The sequence below is a fragment of the Siniperca chuatsi genome, linkage group LG15 (assembly GCF_020085105.1).
Source record: "Siniperca chuatsi isolate FFG_IHB_CAS linkage group LG15, ASM2008510v1, whole genome shotgun sequence".
In the NCBI taxonomy this organism is placed as follows: domain Eukaryota; kingdom Metazoa; phylum Chordata; class Actinopteri; order Centrarchiformes; family Sinipercidae; genus Siniperca; species Siniperca chuatsi.
In genome coordinates this window covers 4,787,299-4,809,512 of record NC_058056.1, presented here as the reverse complement: position 1 = coordinate 4,809,512, position 22,214 = coordinate 4,787,299, and the positions used below count along the sequence as shown (strand labels likewise).

The 22,214-nt window shown below is 40.8% G+C and overlaps 1 protein-coding gene across 6 annotated transcripts in view; it reads left to right on the top strand.

The window, feature by feature from the left end:
- adck1 (aarF domain containing kinase 1) overlaps nt 1-22,214 on the top strand; it is a 165,019-nt gene that overhangs the window by 109,042 nt on the left and 33,763 nt on the right. For all 6 annotated transcript variants that reach the window (XM_044166396.1, XM_044166395.1, XM_044166397.1 and 3 more), the window contains 2 exons: nt 4,229-4,378; nt 6,316-6,513. In XM_044166396.1, the coding sequence (XP_044022331.1) occupies nt 4,229-4,378; nt 6,316-6,513 (348 nt within the window). The remainder of the gene's footprint in view (nt 1-4,228; nt 4,379-6,315; nt 6,514-22,214) is intronic.

Here is a 22,214-nt window from a genome sequence, read left to right as displayed (position 1 = left end):
AACAGCTCATAAATTCTGTGAAGCAGACAGAAACAAGATATTGCAGGCCAAATGGGAAAGTTATTAGCAGTGCATCTCACTCGTTCCTCTGTTTGCAATCGAGCAATAAAATCATGATCAGTGTGCATTCTGACTGGGGGTTACTAACTTTAAGACTGCTAGAATTAGGCTGAGTATATTACTTTTCAAATAGGCATTTCTCTGCTTGACTGTGCTCTGTCTGCTGTGTTGGTTATCAGATAATTTTGTCTAATTGTGTGCCGGTTTTGTGGTGTTAGTAAACTTTAATCTGATTGCAGGCTGTTCTTGTTGTGTCAGTTGACTATAATCTAGCTATAATCTGTTTTATTAAATTTTAACCATTGGTATTAGTAAATTGTGCTGTGTCAGGTAACAGTATAAGTTAGTCTATTTTTATATTCTTGTTAGATACATTATATTCTATTTTGATCTAGGGATCTAGGCCAGTGCACGGTCAAGAGACCCTATTCTTTCGCAGGAGTCCTTCGCGGGAGGACAAGTGAGATGACAGGTTAACATTGTCAGGGCTAAGTATGTTTTCGCTTTGTTCTGTCTGTTACTTAATTCTTGGAGGAATTACACGTCCCCCCACTTGTAGTTCAACATCCAGACAGAGAAGTTAACATCTGAATTATTACCTTTACTATCTTCTTTCGCTCTCTCCCTCTCTCCCTCCCCCCTACTCACAAAGCTGGTAACCAACTCGACCTTATATTCACCAGAAACTGCTCTACCACTACCCTTTCTTTAACTCCTGTTCATGTCTCAGACCACTTCTTCATATCCTTCTCTCTCCCATTTCAAACTGTCAGACCTCTCTTTTAAACATACTGTCCCTAACTGCTGCAACCTTCGCTCCCTGTCTCCTTCCCCTCTTGCCTCATCTGTCCTATCAGCTCTCCCCTCACCTGACTCCTTCTCACTCACCCGAACCCTCCAGCTACGTGGTTGTCTGACCCAGTGCATGCTGACAGAACCACAGTACGTGCAGCTGAAAGAAATTAGTGGAAATCCAAGCGCTCTGTGGATCAATCTCTTCTCTCAGCTAAAACCTCTTTCTTTCAATCCAAAATTCAATCTTCCCTCTCCAAACCCAAAACAACATTTTCTTTTACCCCCTCTCTCCTAATGAAGTATTAACCCTGGTTACCTCTCACCGCCCAACCACCTGCCCTCTTGACCCTATACCTTCTCATCTCCTTCAGTCTATTGTTCCTGACCTCCTTCCTTTCCCCACCCACCTCAACTGGTTGTTTTCCTAACATTCCAAAAGCAGCTAGAGTGAACAATCTTTTAAAGAAACCCACATTCAACTGTTCTGATGTAAAGAATTACTCTCTTCTACCGTGTCTTCATAAAGCACTTTAGCGTGCTGTCTTCACTCCACCTTCTTCATATCTCCACCAGAACAACCTTTGACCCCCACCAGTCTGGTTTCAAGGCAGGCCACTCAACTGACACTGACCTCCTTGCTGTTACAGAGGAACTCAACACTGCTAGAGCAGCCTCCCTCTTTTCTGTCATCATCCTGCTGGACCTTTCAGCAGTGTTTCATACAATGAACCACCAGATCCTCCACTCCACTCTCCAAGAACTGAGTTTCAGGCTCTGCACTCTCCCTGTTCATATCCTACACCAAGGACCACAGTTACACATTAACTTGGAGAGAGTCTTGAAAAGTCTAAACCTTGTAGCCTTACTTCTGGGATCCCTCAGGGTTCTGTTCTGGGTCCCCTCCTCTTATGTCTTTAAGCTAAGTCTCTTGGCTCTGTTAGTCACTCACATGGCTTTTCCTACCACAGCTATGCAGATGACACTAATTCTGTCTGCCCTGGTCTTAAACCCAGGTGGCAGTATGAATTTTGTATGTCTGGCTGACATCTCTTAGTGGATGTCTGCACAACACCTGAAGCTCAACCTCAACAAGACTGAGCTGCTCTTCCTTCTAGGGAAGGCATCGCTCATCCGTGACCTCTCCATTACCACTGAGAACTCTGTGGTGCCCCCGGCTCGGACTGCAAGGAACCTGGGTGTGACACTGGATGATCAGCTGTCCATCACTGGTCAACATCGCTATGACAACCCGCACCTGTATGGAAGGCCATTTGCACAAATAACATCTTAGAGACATGACACTGATCCTGAAGTGTTGTTGTTTGGCATCAGTGATGTAACCCTCCTCATGAATATGTATGAGTGCCTTGATTCAAGGTCCCTCATTGGCCACAACCAGAAAAGGCAGGTTAAGTTTTGTTTTGTTAACACGGCCAAACTCTACGTATTAACATGCATTTTAATGTTGTCTAAACACAATATCTCTAAGATGTTATTTGTGCAAATGGCCTTCCATACTCTTGTAGAGTCATTCTCCAGGAAGATATCAGGAAGATATGTCCGTTCCTCACCCAGGAGGCAGCTCTGATTCTGGTCCATGTGCCATCCGACTTCTGCAGCTCATCCAGAATGCTGCAGCACAGCTTGTCTTCAACCTACCCAAGGATTGAAAACTCATGTTAATGGTTGAATGCACCTATTGCAAGTTGCTTTGGATAAAAGCATTAGCTAAATAAATGTAATGTAATGATCATCACACTTGAGTTACATAATATTTTGATCACTTTATTTTCCTTTACTCATGTGAGTCTCTTTATAGCTATCTGAAGGCAGCAGGTATCTGTTCCATCTGTAGCCTCTAATTGGAGTGATGATGCACACTGTCAAGGCACAACTGTGCATTAGGCATATTTTGGGCAACAAAGGACTGTTGCAAAATAACTGCAGAAAACTTGTTTTTCTACAAAGTTTTTTACTGCAAATCAACAGGTGTCTTGGAGACTGACCAATTGATAACAGTTCATACAGTTCCATGAAAAATTATAGATCAATTAAAACTTCTCTCTCCACTAATAACTCCCACAGACCCACCCGTTCCTGCCAGTCCTCCCCCAGTGTCTCCATCCGAAACCACTGGGTAACCGGGGCAACAATTTTTTTTTCTTTTTTTTAACGATTCTGGCCAAAGTGTCTCCCGGAGCTCCTCATTTGTAATTATAATACAGGTAGACGTGTGGCTGTGATGAGCCACGTGATTAAAAATGTATAGTTTCGTTCCCAGAAACAAAAATCCTGGTCATGAAGATTAAGCAGGCAACTATTTTGTTCCCAGATTGTCAGCAATTATTTTTGCATGTAAATCAGTCAAATCTAACTGTATTAAACTTTTATAGTTTAAGAAAAAAAATATAACATGCAAAAAACTAGATTGGGCATGATTGTCACAACCTCTAACATGGTCACCTATAATGTATGATAAGTTATTCTTTCTGATCCCAACCTGTGTCCAAGTACGCCCCAGATGAGCCTGGCCACGAAATTACCAAAAGTGCATTTTGCATGCCCCTGACGCACTGGGCAGCGATCTCCACCACACTGTAGGGTTCATGAAAATAGAGCCCTAAGACTTGATTTTAAGGTTCAGGTTAGAATTAGGTTTAGGCTAGGGTTAGGTTAAAAGAGAGGCGGACTACATCCCGAGGGTGTAGCTCATGGTACATGGGCACAGGTAAAATAATACAAAACTCCTAAAATATAAAACATCTTTGTAAAAATCTTAAAACAAAATATTTAAAAGAAGCCGGTTAGGCTTTAGGGGTGGGTGACTAAAAGAATGATGCCAGCCTCCCTTCTTCAGTATTTTATTCATATGGTCTCCCCTCCAGGTTGTGACCAGGCTCAACCCTGCACAAGTCTTTTTCACTTGCTTATGAGCTACTGGTCCCATACCATAAGAAATCAGGCTTGGAGGGATCAGGATAAGTTTGAGCTCCGGTACTGGGGTGTGGGTATGGTTAGGGTTAGGTATGAAGGTAGGGTTGGGGTCATGCATTTAGTTGTGATGTTTAGGGTTAGGGGTTAGGGAATGCATTATGTCAGTGCGGGTCCACACAAGTATAAAAAGACAAACGTGTGTGTGTGTGTTTGTGGTGACATTCTGGACAGTTTAAATGCTCTAGAATCCAAAACAATCTAGATGGATAAATAGCACTACAGGTAAGAGGAAAAATATGTATTTTTGATTTTGGGGTGAACTGTCTCTTTTAGCTCTGTTGTCTTCTAAATGTCAGTTTTGTCAATGTTTGTAGTTTTTCATCTTTTTGTGAAATCTTTTTGAATTTAACTGCACACCTCTCTGTTGTGTTCCCAACAGATATCAGAGAATCTGGGCAAGATGTACAGTGAAATGATCTTCGTCCACGGCTTTGTTCACTGTGACCCGCACCCGGGCAATGTGTTAGTTCGAAAGTGTCCCCAGAACAGGAAGACTGAGATCGTCCTGCTCGATCATGGCCTTTATCAGGTGGGAAATCTCCAGGCTGCCTGCACATAAATAAAATACCATTTTTCTAATATTGCAGTCTATTTTTCATGCTGCTGGCTGAAGCCTTGAGTAAATAGGTGGAGCAGCAAACACAGTCAAGATGCACGTAAAAATGAATGTCACACACACTATCACAGACAGACACAGTTTTAGTAGAGCTACAGCACGATAAAAGCTTTTTGATAAACAACTCATTTGATGTTGTTCTTAGTAGAGGGCAGTGTACTGGGTTTGAATTGGTGCACCACAGCCTTAATCATACTGGCGCATATGTGCACTCACATGTTCTACACACACGCACACACACTCTTTGATTGTTAACACAAACACCTGTAGGCTGACGATGACATCCACAGGTTTGACATGTTTTTCTGCTTGTTCCTGTTTTCATGAAGAGAATTTAGTTATGAATATGCAACTCCTTCATCTTTGACACACACAATATACATACATACACGCACGCGCACACACACACGCACACAGACACAGACTTCCCTCAGACCATAATGGCACCAATTTATTCCTAATATCTTCTGATTTCAGTTGTCATTTAGGAGTAGAATATTAATCCTCTCCTCATACACACACACACACACACACACACACACACAGTCATTTCCAGTGTCATTACCACTTGGGTACTACACATTGCTTATATGTCTAAAGTGCTGTAGTTTGTTTGGAAATGGCAGTGTTCTTAGCTGGGGGATTGAAAGTAAGAAATGTAAAAAGAGAAACAGCAAATTAGTTACATAAATACATACACAACACACTTTATTAAGGCTGTTTAAATTGTGATGATTCATAGTTGATGGTCCTTGTTGTCAAGAAACCTAATTAGAGCAACATACTGTACTCCTATGACCGATGACAAAGAAAATGTGAACTCAAAACAATATAGAAATGGAGAATTGAAATACTTACCCACACAATTAAATAAATACCCATGTAGAAATAATCCATAAACAGATCCACACAGTAATTCTAGACAGAGTGTTGTTCTGTGTTGGTTTTTCAGGTGCTCCAGTTTCCACCCACAGTGTTTGACCACTTAAAGTGCTATGTAGCAATGTTTTTATGAGTGGGTCTTCGTTTTGTTTGTATTGGGCATGAGGATGCACATGCTCGAGCATGCGGGCGGTGTGATTTACATTCTGCTGTTGGTTTCAAGCTATTCAGCTGACAGTTGGTGGCAGTAACACACCAACAAAGGCAGCGAAGACTGATAGTAGGAAGGATAGTAGGAAGGAGCCCAGTAAGAGTTGCCAGTGCACAGACAAGGATGAAAACCTTTGCAGGCTTCCCACCAGCAAACATTGCATTGGTTGTGTTCATTCACATAGCCACAAGTGTACGTGATAGCTGAGATGCTTGGAAGCTTTAATAAAAAAAAAATGTAGAGTGCATTAGAAAATAAACAAATATGGTAAATGGACTGTACGTGTATAGGTGACTTTTTAGTCTTCTAATCAGTCAAAGCACTTCACAGTACATATCACATTTACCCCATTCATATACTGATGGCAGGTTCCAACTGATTATCAGTACAAAGAAACTAATTCAGGCACATCATAGAAAAGGTTTCAGTCGAAGTCACCTGGACACTGTTTTCAGAATCAAGACGTTTCGGCTCCCATCCGGAAGTCATTCTCAATTGAGAACGACTGAAACCTTTTCTACAATAGAACACTCCTGGACGAATGAGGGACTACACCATCTAATTCAGGCACAGCCCTCTGGAGCAATTTGAGAGCCACAGCCACCCCACAAATATACAAAACAAACACAAAAATACAGTTGTTTGTAATACAAATACAATTTGCTTAAAGTTTACCATAATGTATCATTCAAGTAGGTAAAATCCTAACAAAAGACACCTAATCACCCATTTTCCCCTCCCCTCTCCTCCCTTACAGGTCCTGCAGCCAGACTTCAGGTTGGACTACTGTCGGCTGTGGCAGGCTCTGATTAAAAGTGACATCTCTGGGGTGGAGCGTTACAGCCGCAGACTGGGAGCTGGAGATCTGTACCCACTGTTTGCCTGTGTTCTCACCGCTCGCTCCTGGACCGCCATCAATGCCGGCATCAGTTCTGCGCCTGTCACACACTCTGAGGTACACACACAAACATGTACATAGGATTTATTCAAATGATAAACTTTATTAATGTTATTAAGTGCTTCACAGAGGTTCATCAAGCAAATCAGGCAGTGCAATGAACATCTAAATCTAAATGAAAAAGCAAAACAATAAACAACAAATCATAAACAAGACCAAGAAACATGTCTAAAGCCTAGAAATGTAGAAGCTGGAATGTTCACCCCACTATATAAAAGTCTTGGATGGATTGAAGAACACACGATCAAGGTATTCTTGTCTACACTGGGTGTGTAGTGAAAGCAGCACATCAGCAGTGCAGCAATCAACATAGTCAATGTAGTTACATATCTGGTGAATGTTTCACAACCTCAGCAAGTAAAACTGAAACCTCCATGGCTAGTTGTGTGTGTGTGTGTGTGTGTGTGTGTGTGTGTGTGTGTGTGTGTGTGTGTGTGTGTGTGTGTGTGTGTGTGTGAATTTGTGACCCTTTATTTAAGCTTCTGTAGCATTTTGGATACAAATTTAGGCTCAGGCGGATTTAGGGACTCAAACTCTTTTGTGCTTTACAGTATATTGAAAACATGTTTGCAGGTCATTTATGATTGGTGTGGTAACAGATACTGTGGCTGTACTTAACTTGTTTTAATTACTATACTACAGCGTGCCTTGTTTTTTATTTGTATTTCCTTTTTGTATATTAGAATATATAAGAAGTGACAGAAACAAACAAGAAAAAATGGTTTTGCGTTTTGTACATTAAGACAAAGTTAATAACTAAAAGAATGTATCATTAAATATTAAACTGAATGTAAATTGCAAATAAATTCAGGCATTTATATACATTCACAAAAATCAAGAAACAAGACTTGGAAGCGTTCTCAGAGCATATCAATACTGTGGACCTCAACATCAAGTTCACGCGTGAGGACGCCAAAGGCTAAGACTGACCAGGAGCGGGCGCTCATCATCTTCATCATTATGTGATTAACATGGAATGACATAAAAAAAACATGAAAATATGAGAGGCAGCTATTATTGTCCTATTTTTTTTGCATTCTCAACCAGTTAACCATATGCCTACAAATATGGAACCAAATCAGATTTCAGTTTCTTTAGTCATCACTCTAAATTATGCAGTGGTGTGAATGGTGAATTCCTCAATCACATAAGGCTTCCAGGTAATGCTGTGTGATAAGTGCATTTGTCCACATCCTTTAGTGTCCTTTTGGTCTGTTTTTTTTTTTAATGGCTAGGGTCCAAAGCCTCAGAAACAGAGCTGGGCTGTGAGCGATTTTGACATAGTGGCCATAGGAGGATTTGCAACTTCCACGTTCATCACATGATGCACACTGGCCCAAAAAGCAGTGTACCCATACACAATCATTGGAAAACAAACAACTGTACAACAGTGAATGAGCATCATAAACCCCCCAGAATGACACTTTGGTATCAGAATTTGATCCACTCAGTCCAATTGCTCAGGGAGCAATTTGGGGTTCAGTATCTTGCCCAAGGACACTTCAACATGTGGGCTGGGGAAGCCGGGATCAAACCGCTGACCTTTCGATTAGTGGACGACCCGTTCTACCACTAACCCACAACCTCACCATTCATATGTGCGGGGAGCCAACAGGAAGTCATCCGGCTCACCAGCAGAAGTCTCGGATGTTCATGGTCTCAACCGGCTCAGCTGGAGAAGGACTCTACTGAGCATGCTCTATGGGCCCAAAAATGTGGCAGTGTGAGGAAGCCCTCTGAGAATTTTTCGGCGTATGCACCCAGTAAGCAATTTTCATATGAATGAATGGTTCAATTCAATTCAATTTTATTTATATAGCACCAATTCATAACAGAAGTTATCTCATTGCACTTTTCCTATAGAGCAGGTCTAGACCGTACTCTTTATAAAGAGGAAAGTCTTAAGCCTACTATTAAATGTGGAGATGGTGTCTGCCTCCTGAACCCAAACTGGGATCTGATTCCACAGGAGAGGAGCTTGATAACTGAAGGCTCTGGCTTCCATTCTACTTTTGGAGACTCTAGGAACCACAAGTAACCCTGCATTCTGGGAGCGCAGTTTCCTAGTCAGATAATATAGTATTATGAGATCTTTTAGATACGATGGTGCCAGACCATTAAGAGCTTTGTAGGTGAGGAGAAGGATTTTAAATTCTATGATTGGATTTTACAGGGAGCCAGTGCAGAGAAGCTAATATTGGAGAAATGTGATCTCTGTTCCTAGTTCTTGTCAGTACATGTGCCGCAGCATTTTGGATCAACTTCAACTGGAGAGTCTTAAGGGATTTATTCAGGCAGCTGGATAGTAAGGAATTGCAGTAGTCCAGCCTAGAAGTAACAAATGCTTGCACTAATTTTTCAGCATCATTTTGAGACAGGATGTGCCTGATTTTTGGAATGTTGTGTAGGTGAAAAAAGGCAGTCCTTGAAGCTGCTAGAGGCCAGGACAATGCCATCTAGAGTAACTATATCTTTAGATAATGTGTCTCAGAGGTGTTTTTTCGGGCCAAGTACAATAACTTCAGTTTTGTCAGAGTTTAACATCAGAAAATTGCAGGTCATCCAGGTCTTTATGTCCTTAAGGCATTCCTGAAGTTTAGTTAACTGGTTAGTTTCATCTGGCTTGATCGATAGATATAATTGGGTATCATTTGCATAACAATGAAAGTTTATGGAGTGTTTCCTAATAATATTGCCTAGAGGAAGCATATATAAGGTGAATAGAATCAGTCCAAGCACAGAACCCTGTGGAACTCCGTGACTAACTTTGGTGTGCATGGTGGACTCAACGTTAACATGTACAAACTGAGATCAATCTGATAGATAGGATTTAAACCAGGTTAGTGCTGCTCCTTTAATGCCAATTACATGTTCCAGTCTCTGTAATAGGATGTGATGGTCAATGGTGTCTAACGCAGCACTAAGATCTAACAAGACAAGTACAGAGACAAGTCAGTTCTCTTTAATACATCAATGCTAGGGCTCCTTAGCTCCATTGAAGGGAAATCTTAATACTACCGCATACAAGGATATTTTAGACAACAGTGTTATTTTCTAACTTTGTGTCAACAGTTAGTGTTTGGTCCTTTCCTGTTTCAACATGACAATGCTCCCATGCACAAAGCCAAGTCCAGGAAAAAATGGTTTTCCCAGTTTAATGTGGAAGAACTTGACTGGCCTCAACCTCATCCAACACCTGTGGGATGAACTGGAATGCTGACTGTGAGTCAGGCCTTATCACCCACCATCAGCGTTGGACCTCACTAATGCTTTTGTGGCTGAATGGGAGCAAACTGTTGCAGCCAGGGTCAACATCTGGTGGAAAAACGGAAATCTGAAAAGTGGAGGAGGTCCACATACTTTTGGCCATGTAGTTTAACAGGTTATTTTAGCAAATATTCCCGAAACTCTTTTCCCAGCCTAGGAGGCCCAAATATTAACACTAAACATTAAAATGACTAGAATTGTTAGTTATTAGGTTTTTTTCAAGGTAAGACTGATTTTTCAATCCATCAGCATAAAACTGGTTTGTGTGTGTGTTTGTAAGTGTCCCATTACCCACAGGGATTCCACAATGCCATCTGTGCTCAAGAAAGAGTTTATTTATACCTCTCTTATGCAACATTTTGAAGCTGGCAAATGTACTACACAACATTCTGCTACAGTGTGCCACCCCCTCACACACGACGGGCAGTACAAGACAGAATTTGGCAGGGACCCCTGTGTCTTTTTTAGTATTTCTGAACATGAAATGTATATTTTAAGGAATCACAAGGTAGAGTTGACATTACATTCAGACAGAAATACCAATAAAATGTATTGTTAATATTCTCATGTTGAACATGTTTGAACCTGTTTCAAAATTCAACAATAGCCCATTAAACCACATATACAGTACAGTACATAGTATCACACCATCAAACCTAAACATGTATCTGTAAGACTTCAAGTTTAAAGTACTATTTAGTCCCCAACAACCTGCAGTGTTAGATGAGAACAACATACTGATGATGTAACAATTCTTAAAACATTGACACTACTAAAAGTGAAATTTGTTTTGAGGGTAGTGCTAGGTGAAGTCATTGAAATTAAAATCAAAAGGGTTCATCCTCTGGAGAGCAGTTTGGGACATTTTGGCCTCAGTTTAGCATTTTACTGTCCCACATAGTAAAGTGAGTAAACTGCATTTGCATTGAATACTGGGCACTGTAGGAATGGATGAAACATTCAACCAGTTACAGTAACTACAGGTATGTATGTATCATTAAAAAACATTTTTTTTTAGATATTTGAGTAACATTATGTTATAGAGATTTCAGGGATACAGTATTAAAATTAAATCATTTAATAAATTTTCCATTTTGTATGAAAAACGTTACATTTAAAATTCCATTTTTTATTACAATTTTGAAACTGCATAATTACTACCAAAGTGAAAATTAAAAAGAAAACTCAAGATGACAATCACTGTACTCTGAAGCATAACACTGCTTGTTATGTTAATGAAATTGAATATGAAATGGATTTTTCACTTTAATTTTCAAATTGGCAAACAATGTACAACCTTAACTTCCAAAAGACATTGCAAACTAGACTTTTCATAATGGCAGGATTCTCCCAGGCTGTCAAAGTCAACCATAAAAACTACTTGGTGGGATATAACTAAAAATTTACCAATAGGAGGATTAAATTATTTAATTTTAATATTCTTAGCCCTGAGCTATGGAGGATATTTTTGGTCATAATTAAATTAAAAGTCCAAATGTAAAATTTAAAAGCTTATTACTTTGCTACACTGCTAGGAATAGTCAGGCCATAATTAAACTTAAAAAGAAAAAGGGAATTGAAAAAGCTAATTTAAAATGTAAAATGATCATTTGAAAATGTAAAGTGACAATGAAAAAGGTGAAATTTAAAATGCAAAAGCTTAAATGGAAATGCTTAAACTGAAAGCTTAAGTTGTAAAGATGAAATTGAAAATGGCAATGGAAATCAGAAAAAGGAAACATTAAATATGAAACTCAATTCATCAATCATTTAATCTTTTCCATTTGGCATTTAAAATTTGGCTTTTCAAGCTTTATATAAATGAGGAGGCATGGTCCAAAGGCTGGAGGGATGGTTTGAAATGGCTGGGGCACAGAGGCACCTTATGGACTGCAGGGGGAGCTGACTGCTAAAGAACACACTGCAATGAAAACGGAGCAAATAGAAAGAGCCGGGTCGGATGGAAGACTATTAATGATAAGGGAATGGCTTCAACTTGATGAAAGTGTTCTAACATTTCTGTCCATGTGGCCTCACCAGTGAAGGAGTGTTAACAACAAGCGTTTTCTAACCCAGTCAGTCTGATGGCGAGAAAGCGGGTAAGAGGCATTAGCTACTAGCTATATTAGCTATTATTTGTTTGAGCATTTCCATTTGAGAGAGAGAGAGAGTTTGGTGAAACAGAGAAACGTGATTGTAGGGTGGTGCACAGAGAACAACCTACTGCTCAACTCAGCAAAACTAAAGAGCTGATCATTGATTTTAAGTTGGTGAAGAAACCCCTAACCCCCTGTCTACATCAGTGGAGCTGAGGTGGAGCAGATGAACAATTTTAGGTTATTCTCAAACGACTGTATTTCTTAAAGAAACTTAAGAAGGCAAAATTCCTGTGCCATGTTCTTGTTAACTTTTACAGAGGAGCAATAGAAAGCATCATGACTGGAAACCCAGCCACAGCTTGTACACCCTGCTACCGTCTGGCAAGCGATACAGAAGTATCTGCTGCTGTACCACCAGACTACATAGCAGCTTCTTTCCTCAGGCTATGAGACTCCTCAATTCATCCTCTGCATCCCACCATAAATAATAGTTTTGTTTTTTTGTTTTATTTGTGTGTAACATAATGGGACTACAGCTTGCATTTCATTGTACAAATGTGTTGTATAATGATTAATAAATTAACCTTGTTGTTATAGAGCCAGAAAGTCTGCAAAAGGAGGTTGGTTTCTTTTAAACTAAGCAAGTGGTTAAGGTTAGGTGGTTAATTTTAACCATGGCCATGAAGGTGCCCTAACCTTAACAGAATAATAATGAACCTAAACCACGATGTTTCCCTAACCAAGTTGTGTTTGTGCCTAAACCTATCCAAAGCTTAAGCATAGAGGTGTCAGATGAGAAAACATTTTTATTTTTGCAACAGTGATTTGTAACAACTTTGGAAGGCACTAACAAATGATGTCGTTCTGCTGATAGTGGAATCAGATTAAAAAACGCTTCTACAGTGGTGTGAAAAAGTGTTTGCCCCCTTCCTGATTTCTTATTTTTTTTGCATGTTTGTCACACTTAAATGTTTCAGATCATCAAACAAATTTAAATATTAGTCAAAGATAACACAAAGTAAGTAAACACAAAATGCAGTTTTTAAATGAAGGTTGTTATTATTAAGGGAAAACAAAATCCAAACCTACATGGCCCTGTGTGAAATAGTGATTGCCCCCTAAACCTAATAACTGGTTGGGCCACTCTTAGCAGCAACAACTGCAATCAAGCGTTTGCAAAAACTTGCGTTGCGTTGAGTCTTTTACAGCGCTGTGGAGGAATTTTGGCCCACTCATCTTTGCAGAATTATTGTAATTCAGCCACATTGGAGGGTTTTTGAGCATTAACTGCCTTTTTAAGGTCATGCCACAGCATCTCAATAGGATTCAGGTCAGGACTTTGACTAGGCCATTCCAAAGTCTTCATTTTGTTCTTCTTCAGCCATTCAGAGACCCCACAACAAGAAAGAGACAGGGCAAAAAAAGCCCCATACCATGACACTACCACCACCATATTTTACTGTTGGTATGATGTTCTTTTTCTGAAATGTGGTGTTATTTTTACGCCAGATGTAATGGGACACACACCTTCCAAAAAGTTCAACTTTTGTCTCATCAGTCCACAGAGTATTTTCCCAAAAGTTTTGGGGATCATCAAGATGTTTTCTGGCAAAAATGAGACGAGCCTTAATATTCTTTTTGCTCAGCAGTGGTTTTCATCTTGGAACTCTGCCATGCAGGCCATTTTTGCCCAGTCTCTTTGTTATGGTGGAGTCATGAACACTGACCGTAACTGAGGCAAGTGAGGCCTGCAGTTCTTTGGATGTTGTTGTGGGGTCTCTGAATGGCTATACCGGGTCTGTGGACACTCAGACCCGGTATAGGGGGTTGGGAGTGAGTTGCTGCCCCAAGTGAAGGAGTTCAAGTATCTACGGGGTCTTGTTCACAAGTGACGGTAAAATGGAGCATGAGATCTACAGACAGATAGGTGCGGAGTCTGCAGTATTGCAGGTGTTGAACTGGACCATCGTGGTGAAGAGGGAGCTGAGCCGGAAGGCAAAGCTTATGATTTACCAGTCGGTCTACATTCCAACCCTCACCTACTGTATGGTCACAAACTGTGGGTAGTGACTGAAAGAATAACATTGCGGATGGAAGTGGCCAAAATGAGTTTCCTCCGTCGGTGGCTGGGTTCACACTCACAGCGATAGGGTAAGGAGCTCAGACATCCGGAGGGAGCTTGGATTAGAGCCGCTGTTCCTTTGCATCGAAAGGAGCCAATTGAGGTGGTTCAGGCATCTGATCAGGATGCCTCCTGGGCACCTTCTTTCCAAGGTTTTCTGGGCACATCCAGCTGATAGGAGATCCCGGGATAGTCTTAGAACACGCTGGAGAGATTATATATCTCATCTGGCTTGGGAACGCCTCGGGATCCCCCAGGAGGAGCTGAAAAACGTTGGGGAGAAGGACATCTGGACTACTTGGCTTAGCCTTCTGCCCCCGTGATCCGGTCCCAGATAAGTGGCAGAAAATGGATGGATGGACATTATTTAGGGAACAGACTTTGTTCAGAGTTTGTCTGCGTGCATTGTTATGCATCCCCATAATAGTTGTATTCCAGTGTGAGAATGTGTGTAAGTAAGGTGTACTCTTCTCCCGTCCTCTGTCTCCCACTATAGCTCAGATGAAGACACTCCCATCAATCAAGGCCATCTGTCTGTGTCATTTATTTTCCATATTTTACACACACACACCATTAGGCAGACGCCACTCTAGTGCCCTCTACTCTGAAGACACTTGTTGGTTATGTAGCACTCTGGAGTAAAGAAGACATTTTGAGACATTTCTATGACCACAACCACTCATCTGCTTTGCTTTGTCTTATCCATTTTGACATCTCCTCTCTTCCATCCTGTATTGTTCTCTCTCTCCTCTTATTCCTCTCTATCCACTCTCTTATGCATGGATAATTTTTAAGTCCTGCATCTACCAACTGATGATGCATTCTATTAGTATTAATGCAATCACATGCACAAAGCAAATGTTGAGTGCTTTTAGAGCTGTGGCTTTTTGCTGGCTTTCGTTCACATGTAGGAATATTTATCTTTTTAATGAATGCTTCTCTTCTAAACATTGAAAACAATGTTATTAGTCAAAAATGTAAACAGGTGGTGGTGGTAGTCAAGTATATTTTGTGGGGGTTTTTGTCTAAATGTATCAGTCCCCTAAACAAATACGGTCTGTGCTCTAAAATTGTTATAGGTATTTTAGTCTACTCTGAATTTTTAATGGCAAAAAGTGCAGAAATCCCATTCTGGGACCTTGGCTTCAGGACAAGACCATATTACTATCTGAAATTAGACTGCATGTAGTTTCTGTTGTCTGCAAGTTGTCTCACTGTCTTTTTATATCCCAGCCTAGCTTCAGGCTGTGTTCAATAAACTGAGTGCCAGTATGTCTGGAAATGTCCAGGTAGTACAATGACTTGTCAAAATAAACTAATATGGATGTTTGACGGTTAATCCAAAGGTTTTTTTAGTATCCTCCGACTTCTTCTGTTCTGTGTCAAAAGTGCTTCCACTGAATGCATATGTTTGCAGGTTGGTCATTACCCAGTATTTCCTGTCACAAATTCTCCCAGCTAATAACCATCTCACTATTTGGTTTCTGTTTTCATGTCAGTCCTCTAACTCTCCTGTTATTTCAGATCCTGGTTCTCCCACCTGACTGGCCTTAACCCCACTCCCCTTACCTGGCTGTCCCCGCCTATCTCCTCACCTGCAGCTCATTTTCCCTCAATTAGCCCTCAGTATATACAGTCCCTGATAAAAGTCTTGTCGCTTATGTACAAAATGACCTGAAGTGCCGCTGAAATATATTTCTAATCAAGATTTTTTTACAAGAAATGGCTCATTTTAATCCCAACAGCTTTTGTAATAATGTTTCAGTGCAAAATGAAACTGTCAAAAAGTATTCTAATATTCACAGCTTGGTAAAGCCCATTGAGTCAATTTTTGCAAAGACATAAGTGTTGTCGTCTTGTCATATGAGCTTCACCTGTGACTAATAATGGATCAATTAGGTCCCAGGTGTGTATAAAAAGAACCCCAGTAAACTGGACCTTCACATCAACTGCAATTAGACCTCTGCAAACATGCCTAAGATTCACCCTGTGACTAAAGTTTTGATTATCAAGAGGCTGAAGGCTGATGTGGCAGACACCTTCAATGTGTCTCAGCATCAAGTACAGAGGATAAAAAAAAGATTTGAAGAGACTGGAGACGTTTTTGACCAGCCCAGGTCAGGCAGACCCCGCAAGACAACTGCTCGAGAGGACCGTTTGTTGGCTTGAAAATCCAAGGCCAGCCCATTTTCCACTGCAGCAGAGCTCCACGAGACCTGGTCACCTGAAGTCCCTGTGTCAAACAGAACAGTTTGTCGGATTCTGTCTCAAAATGGCCTCCATGGTCAATTAAGTGCCCAGAAACCAGCACTAAACAAAAGACAATTGAAAAACCGTGTGGCATTTGCCAAGGCCCACAGCCTGCTAAAAGGATGGATGCTGGAAAAGTGGCAGAAGGTGGATTTTTCAGATGAATCTTCTGTTGAATTACACCACAGTCGCCGCAAATATTGCAGGAGACCTAGTGGAGCCCGCATGGATCCGAGATTCACCCAGAAAACAGTGAAGTTTGGTGGCGGAAAAATCATGGTCTGGGGTTACATCCAGTATGGGGGTGTGCGAGAGATCTGCAGGGTGGAAGGCAACATCAATAGTCTAAAATACCAAGAAATCTTAGCTACCTCTTATATTCCCAACCATAAAAGAGGCCAAATTCTGCAGCAGGATGGTGCTCCATCGCATACTTCCATCTCCACGTCAAAGTTCCTCAAGGCGAAGAAGATCATGATGCTCCAGGATTGGCCAGCCCAGTCACCAGACCTGAACATCATTGAGCATATGTGGGGTAGGATGAAAGACGAAGCATGGAAGACGAAACCAAAGAATATTGATGAACTCTGGGAGGCATGCAAGACTGCTTTCTTTGCTATTCCTGATGACTTCATCAATAAATTGTATGAATCCTTGCCAAACCGCATGGATGCAGTCCTTCAAGCTCATGGAAGTCATACAAGATATTAAATTTGGATCTCACAGCACCACAACTTAATTTGCTGACATATTTTTGTATTTGCAGTAAATTTGTTCAATTTCTGTATAGACAACAAAACTTTTGTCTTGCCAAAATTTGACCTGTCTTGATTAAATGATAAATCTTTATTCAGTTACACTAATTTATTTCAGTGCATTAAACATCTTTTGGGAGGGTTTTAGCTTTTCATATGAGCTATTTCTAACACCAATTGATTAATTAAAAGTCAGGTTAATAGCCGGTGTTTCTACAAAATAGATAAGCGACAAGACTTTTGTCAGGGACTGTATATACCAGCCCCTTTCACTTGCTCCCTGCCAGATTGTCTAGTGTGTTTGCCTTTGCCTAGTTTTCCTGCGGTCATTATCTGTTTTGCCTGATTACTTGGACTTCCGATTCCCCCCCACCTGCTCCTTGTCAGATTGTTTGCCTGTTGGACTGACTCCCTGGTTATGACCTTTGCCTGCCTTGACTAAGTAAACTGAACTTATTTGTATATTGCCTGTCTCTGAGTCGTGCGTCTGGGTTCACTTCTGCCAGTTTCTTTGGAGTCGGTACAGTTTCCACCCAAGTGATATACTACTGGATCTTCCATCACAGCCTATGACAGATTATCTCTGTTGCGCATGCACACCTTTTTCTACTATGTGAGCTCAGTACGGTGGCCTATATAAATCTAAGTGTCGGCAAAGCATGACATGACAACAACAAGCTACAGCTATGTTTGTTTGCTAACAAGGTAACACTAGGTCATTAGCTGAACTTAGCTTTATATTATTACATTTAAACTCTTTCTTTCCCTATATATGTAACAAAGCTTGTTGCAGTGAGTCCGCCCACAGAATGGCAGCAATTTCTATTTTTGTTTTTTTCCAATTCATCTCCATTTCCTCTTTTAAAAAGATTTTCAATTTCAGCCCCTGGGTGGATGCTATTAGGGCTTCAGACATTTACTCTTTAGTGTACCCTTTAATGTTTCTACTCTAAAACAAACTAGTTCGTACAAAGTGTTGACCGACCATGTCTTAAGGCAAAAGTGCTTATATGCCTACCGCCAAAGCATCCTCCTGGCTACATCCCACTACCCCTAGTGGGATGCTGTATCTTGGTGTCTAATCTGTAAATTAATGTTCTTACATGAGAAAACTGCCTCAACAAAAATGGGGCTGAACAACCTCCACCCTCACCCCATAACATACCTGGCTAGGTTTCTTTTCAGCACTGTAGCCAGGCTGACAGAGAGTCACAGCTCTATTGAGCCATCTATTCATATAGCCCTCAGTAGTAACGACTTTATGAGCTTCTTTAATGATAAAATTTTAACTATTAGAGAAAAAATTCATCACGTCCTGCCCTCAACCGGTACCGACTTATCTTCAAACACAGGAACCTTAGAAACAGCTGTAAAACCTGATATAAATTTAGACTGCTTTTCTCCTATCGATCTTCTTCAGCTAACTTCAACGGTTTCTTCATCTAAGCCATCAACCTGTCTCTTAGACCCCATTCCAACTAGGCTGCTTAAAGAAGTTATACCCTTAGTTAGCACTCCTTTACTGGATATGATGAATTTGTCTTTATAAACAGGCCCATGTCCCATAGTCTTTTAAAATAGCTGTAATTAAACCTCTTCTTAAAAAGCCCACTCTTGATCCAGGGGTTTTAGCCAACAATAGACCTACAATGTTGTCAAAAAGTGTTTGCCCCCTTCCTGATTTCTTATTTTTTTGCATGTTTGTCACACTTAAATGTTTCAGATCATCAAACAAATTTAAATATTAGTCAAAGATAACACAAGTAAACACAAAATGCAGTTTTTAAATAAAGGTTGTTATTATTAAGGCAAAACAAAATCCAAACCTACATGTCCCTGTGTGAAATAGTGATTGCCCCCTAAACTTAATAACTGGTTGGGCCACCCTTAGCAGCAGCAAGCGCAGTCAAGCGTTTGCGATAACTTGCAATTAGTCTTTTACAGCGCTGTGGAGGAATTTTGGCCCACTCATCTTTGCAGAATTGTTGTAATTCAGCCACATTGGAGGGTTTTCGAGCACTGCCTTTTTAAGGTTATGCCACAGCATCTCAGTAGGATTCAGGGCAGGACTTTGACTAGGCCGCTCCAAAGTCTTCATTTTGTTCTTCTTCAGCCATTCAGAGGTGGACTTGCTGGTGTGTTTTAGATCATTGTCCTGCTGCAGAACCCAAGTTCGCTTCAGCTTGAGGTCACGAACAGATGGCTGGACATTCTCCTTCAGGAGTTTTTGGTAGACAGCAGAATTCATGGTTCCATTTATCACAGCAAAGTCTTCCAGGTCATGAAGCAACAAAACAGCCCCAGACCATCACACTACCACAAACATATTTTATTGTTGGTATGATGTTCTTTTTCTGAAATGCGGTGTTACTTTTACGCCAGATGTAATGGGACACACACCTTCCCAAAAGCCTTGGGGATCATCAAGATGTTTTCTGGCAAAAATGAGACGAGCCTTAATGTTCTTTTTGCTCAGTAGTGGTTTTCGTCTTGGAACTCTGCCATGCAGGCCATTTGTCTCTTTCTTATGGTGGAGTCATGAACACTGACCTTAACTGAGGCATGTGAGGCCTGCAGTTCTTTGGATGTTGTTGTGGGGTCTTTTGTGACCTCTTGGATGAGACGTCGCTGCGCTCTTGGGGTAATTTTGGTCGGCCGGCCACTCCTGGGAAGGTTCACCACTGTTCCATGTTTTCGCCATTTGTCGATAATGGCTCTCACTGTGGTTCGCGGGAGTCCCAGAGCTTTAGAAATGGCTTTATAACTTTTTCCAGACTGATAGATCTCAATAACTTTCTTTCTCATTTGTTCCTGAATTTCTTTGGGTCTCGGCATGATGTCTAGTTTTTGAAGATCTTTTGGTCTACTTCACTTTGTCAGGCAGCTCCTATTTAAGTGATTTTTTGATTGAGAACAGGTGTGGCAGTAATCAGGCCTGGGTGTGGCTAGAGAAACTGAACTCAGGTGTGATAAATCACAGTTAAGTTATGTTTTATCAGGGGGTGCAATCACTATTTCACACCATGTAGGGCCATGTAGGTTTGGATTTTGTTTTCCCTTAATAATAACAACCTTCATTTAAAAACTGCATTTTGTGTTTACTTGTGTTATCTTTGACTAATATTTAAATTTGTTTGATGATCTGAAACATTTACGTGTGACAAACATGCAAAGAATAAGAAATAAGGAAGGGGGCAAATACTTTTTCACACCACTGTATATCTAACCTTCCCTTTCTCTTTGTTTTGTTTGTTTTGTACAATTAATTTACTGCCTTGAGCACAGTAGCATTTTCCTACTCTACAGAGTAAAAATGGCATTGGTTATAGCAGATCATACAGTAGATTCTAACATTCTTCCTTTCTCTGTCTGTCGGTGCCCACCATTTTCTAATGCTGTATGAAATCATCCTGCCGGAGAGAAAAGAAAAATCACCAGCACAGATTCCACCTCCCCCCAACTGCATTCCCTTTGCCTTTTGCGCTGCTTATTATGGCACCACTCACAATACAATATGTCCTTATTGAAGCTTTCAGATGCAAATGAGAGCACTGTCGCCTTCTCTGTGTCCTGCTGACAGCTGTGAGGCCTGCTAACCAGCCTCCTATAATTGCTACTAATTGTTATTCCCTAAGCAGGGCTCAGCAGAGCACTTCAGAACACCCAGCCTCCTGTTATTTGGACTGGAGGGGCTGGGCGTTTGTGATGGGGTATTATGTTGTGGGTTTATGTCTCTACCTTGGATTTTTTTAAGTAAATAAAGAAGTAATGAAGAGATGGAAAGTAACCGAGGTGGGAAGCTAGGAAGGGTTTGCAATTATTCAAGGAAAATGAGAGAGAAAGGATTTATGCTACAACCCAATCTCCTACAAAATACGTCATGTGCAACTGTTCTGCATTAGCTAATTATGTTTAGTAGAAATGCTCATAGCCAATACAGGAAGTAGTGTCACATTTATAGTGATCAGTTTACAGTAAGACAGTGGCAAGTGGCAACTACCATGGCTGGTGGCTGAAGCCAATGCAAAAGTACAGTAATGTTCAGTACTACTGATAACTGCTAGATGCTGGCTCCAACAAATCTGGGTTTCAGTTGACTCCCATTCAAAAAGTATAGCACAGCTGTGCCACCATCTTACTGTAAGCTCAAATGGGTGGGTTTAGACTACTTTTGTAGACCACGTCCAGAGGGTGAGGAAAATTTTGCTTTTGCAAAACAATGATGATTTTTACTCATTCGGTTTTTGTGACAACAGACAGAAATTAGTTACTAAATTGTGAAATAGTCTGTATTAAAACACATAGGTGTATATATAGGTGATCAGAGTAGGAGGAGACAGAACAGAGGTTTCACCAGCAGAGTAACCAGACTGTCTGTCTGTCCCACTGCTGACCACGTGTTGGCTGTGAGACACAACTCTGTTGTCTGCTTACCAAAATAGGACAAAGAAGAAGAGCAGTTTTTCTAGTGTGGACGGAAACCACCTTAAAACACTGGACACATGGGGGCCCCGATAGCTCACCTGGTAGTACCATTAAGCCTGATTCCTGGTTTGACCGGCGGCCCTTTGCTGCATGTCACCCCCATCCCCCACCTTTCCTGTCTATCTCTGCAGCTGTCACTATCAAATAAATGCAAAAATGCCCCAAATTTAAAAAAACAAACAAAAAACACTGGACATATGTCTTTTTCACACGTATACATACTTCTCATGTTAACTGAGACTATGTCCACACTAAGCCATGTGGATGTAGTCTCAGTTAGCTAACCATACCACAACCATGTTGTAGTTGCTCTGGGCAGTTGTTAAGTATTAGACTGTATAATGCATATTAATATATAGACAGAGAACCTTGTGATACATCTGAAACCACTTTTTAGTGAAATCAGATGAAAAATATGGCTGCTAAATAACAGCTAAAATACTGCCGTCTCATTTGTACTTTCATGTTAATAAGTGATGTTGTAAGTATGTGTGTCTTATGAGAAAGATATCCTTTGTCTTTTTTTCATCAAACCACAATACGGCCCCTTTTGGTATTGTGTGTGAGTGGGTAGGTGTATGCGTGTGTAGGTGGAGGATAATGTAGTAGAATCAGATGCTGTTTGTTTACTACATCAGTGTTGTTTGTTCACATCACTTCCTATGGGCATGAGACAGAGCGACAGAGAGCAGTGACAGAGTTTATCTGTGTCAGGATGTT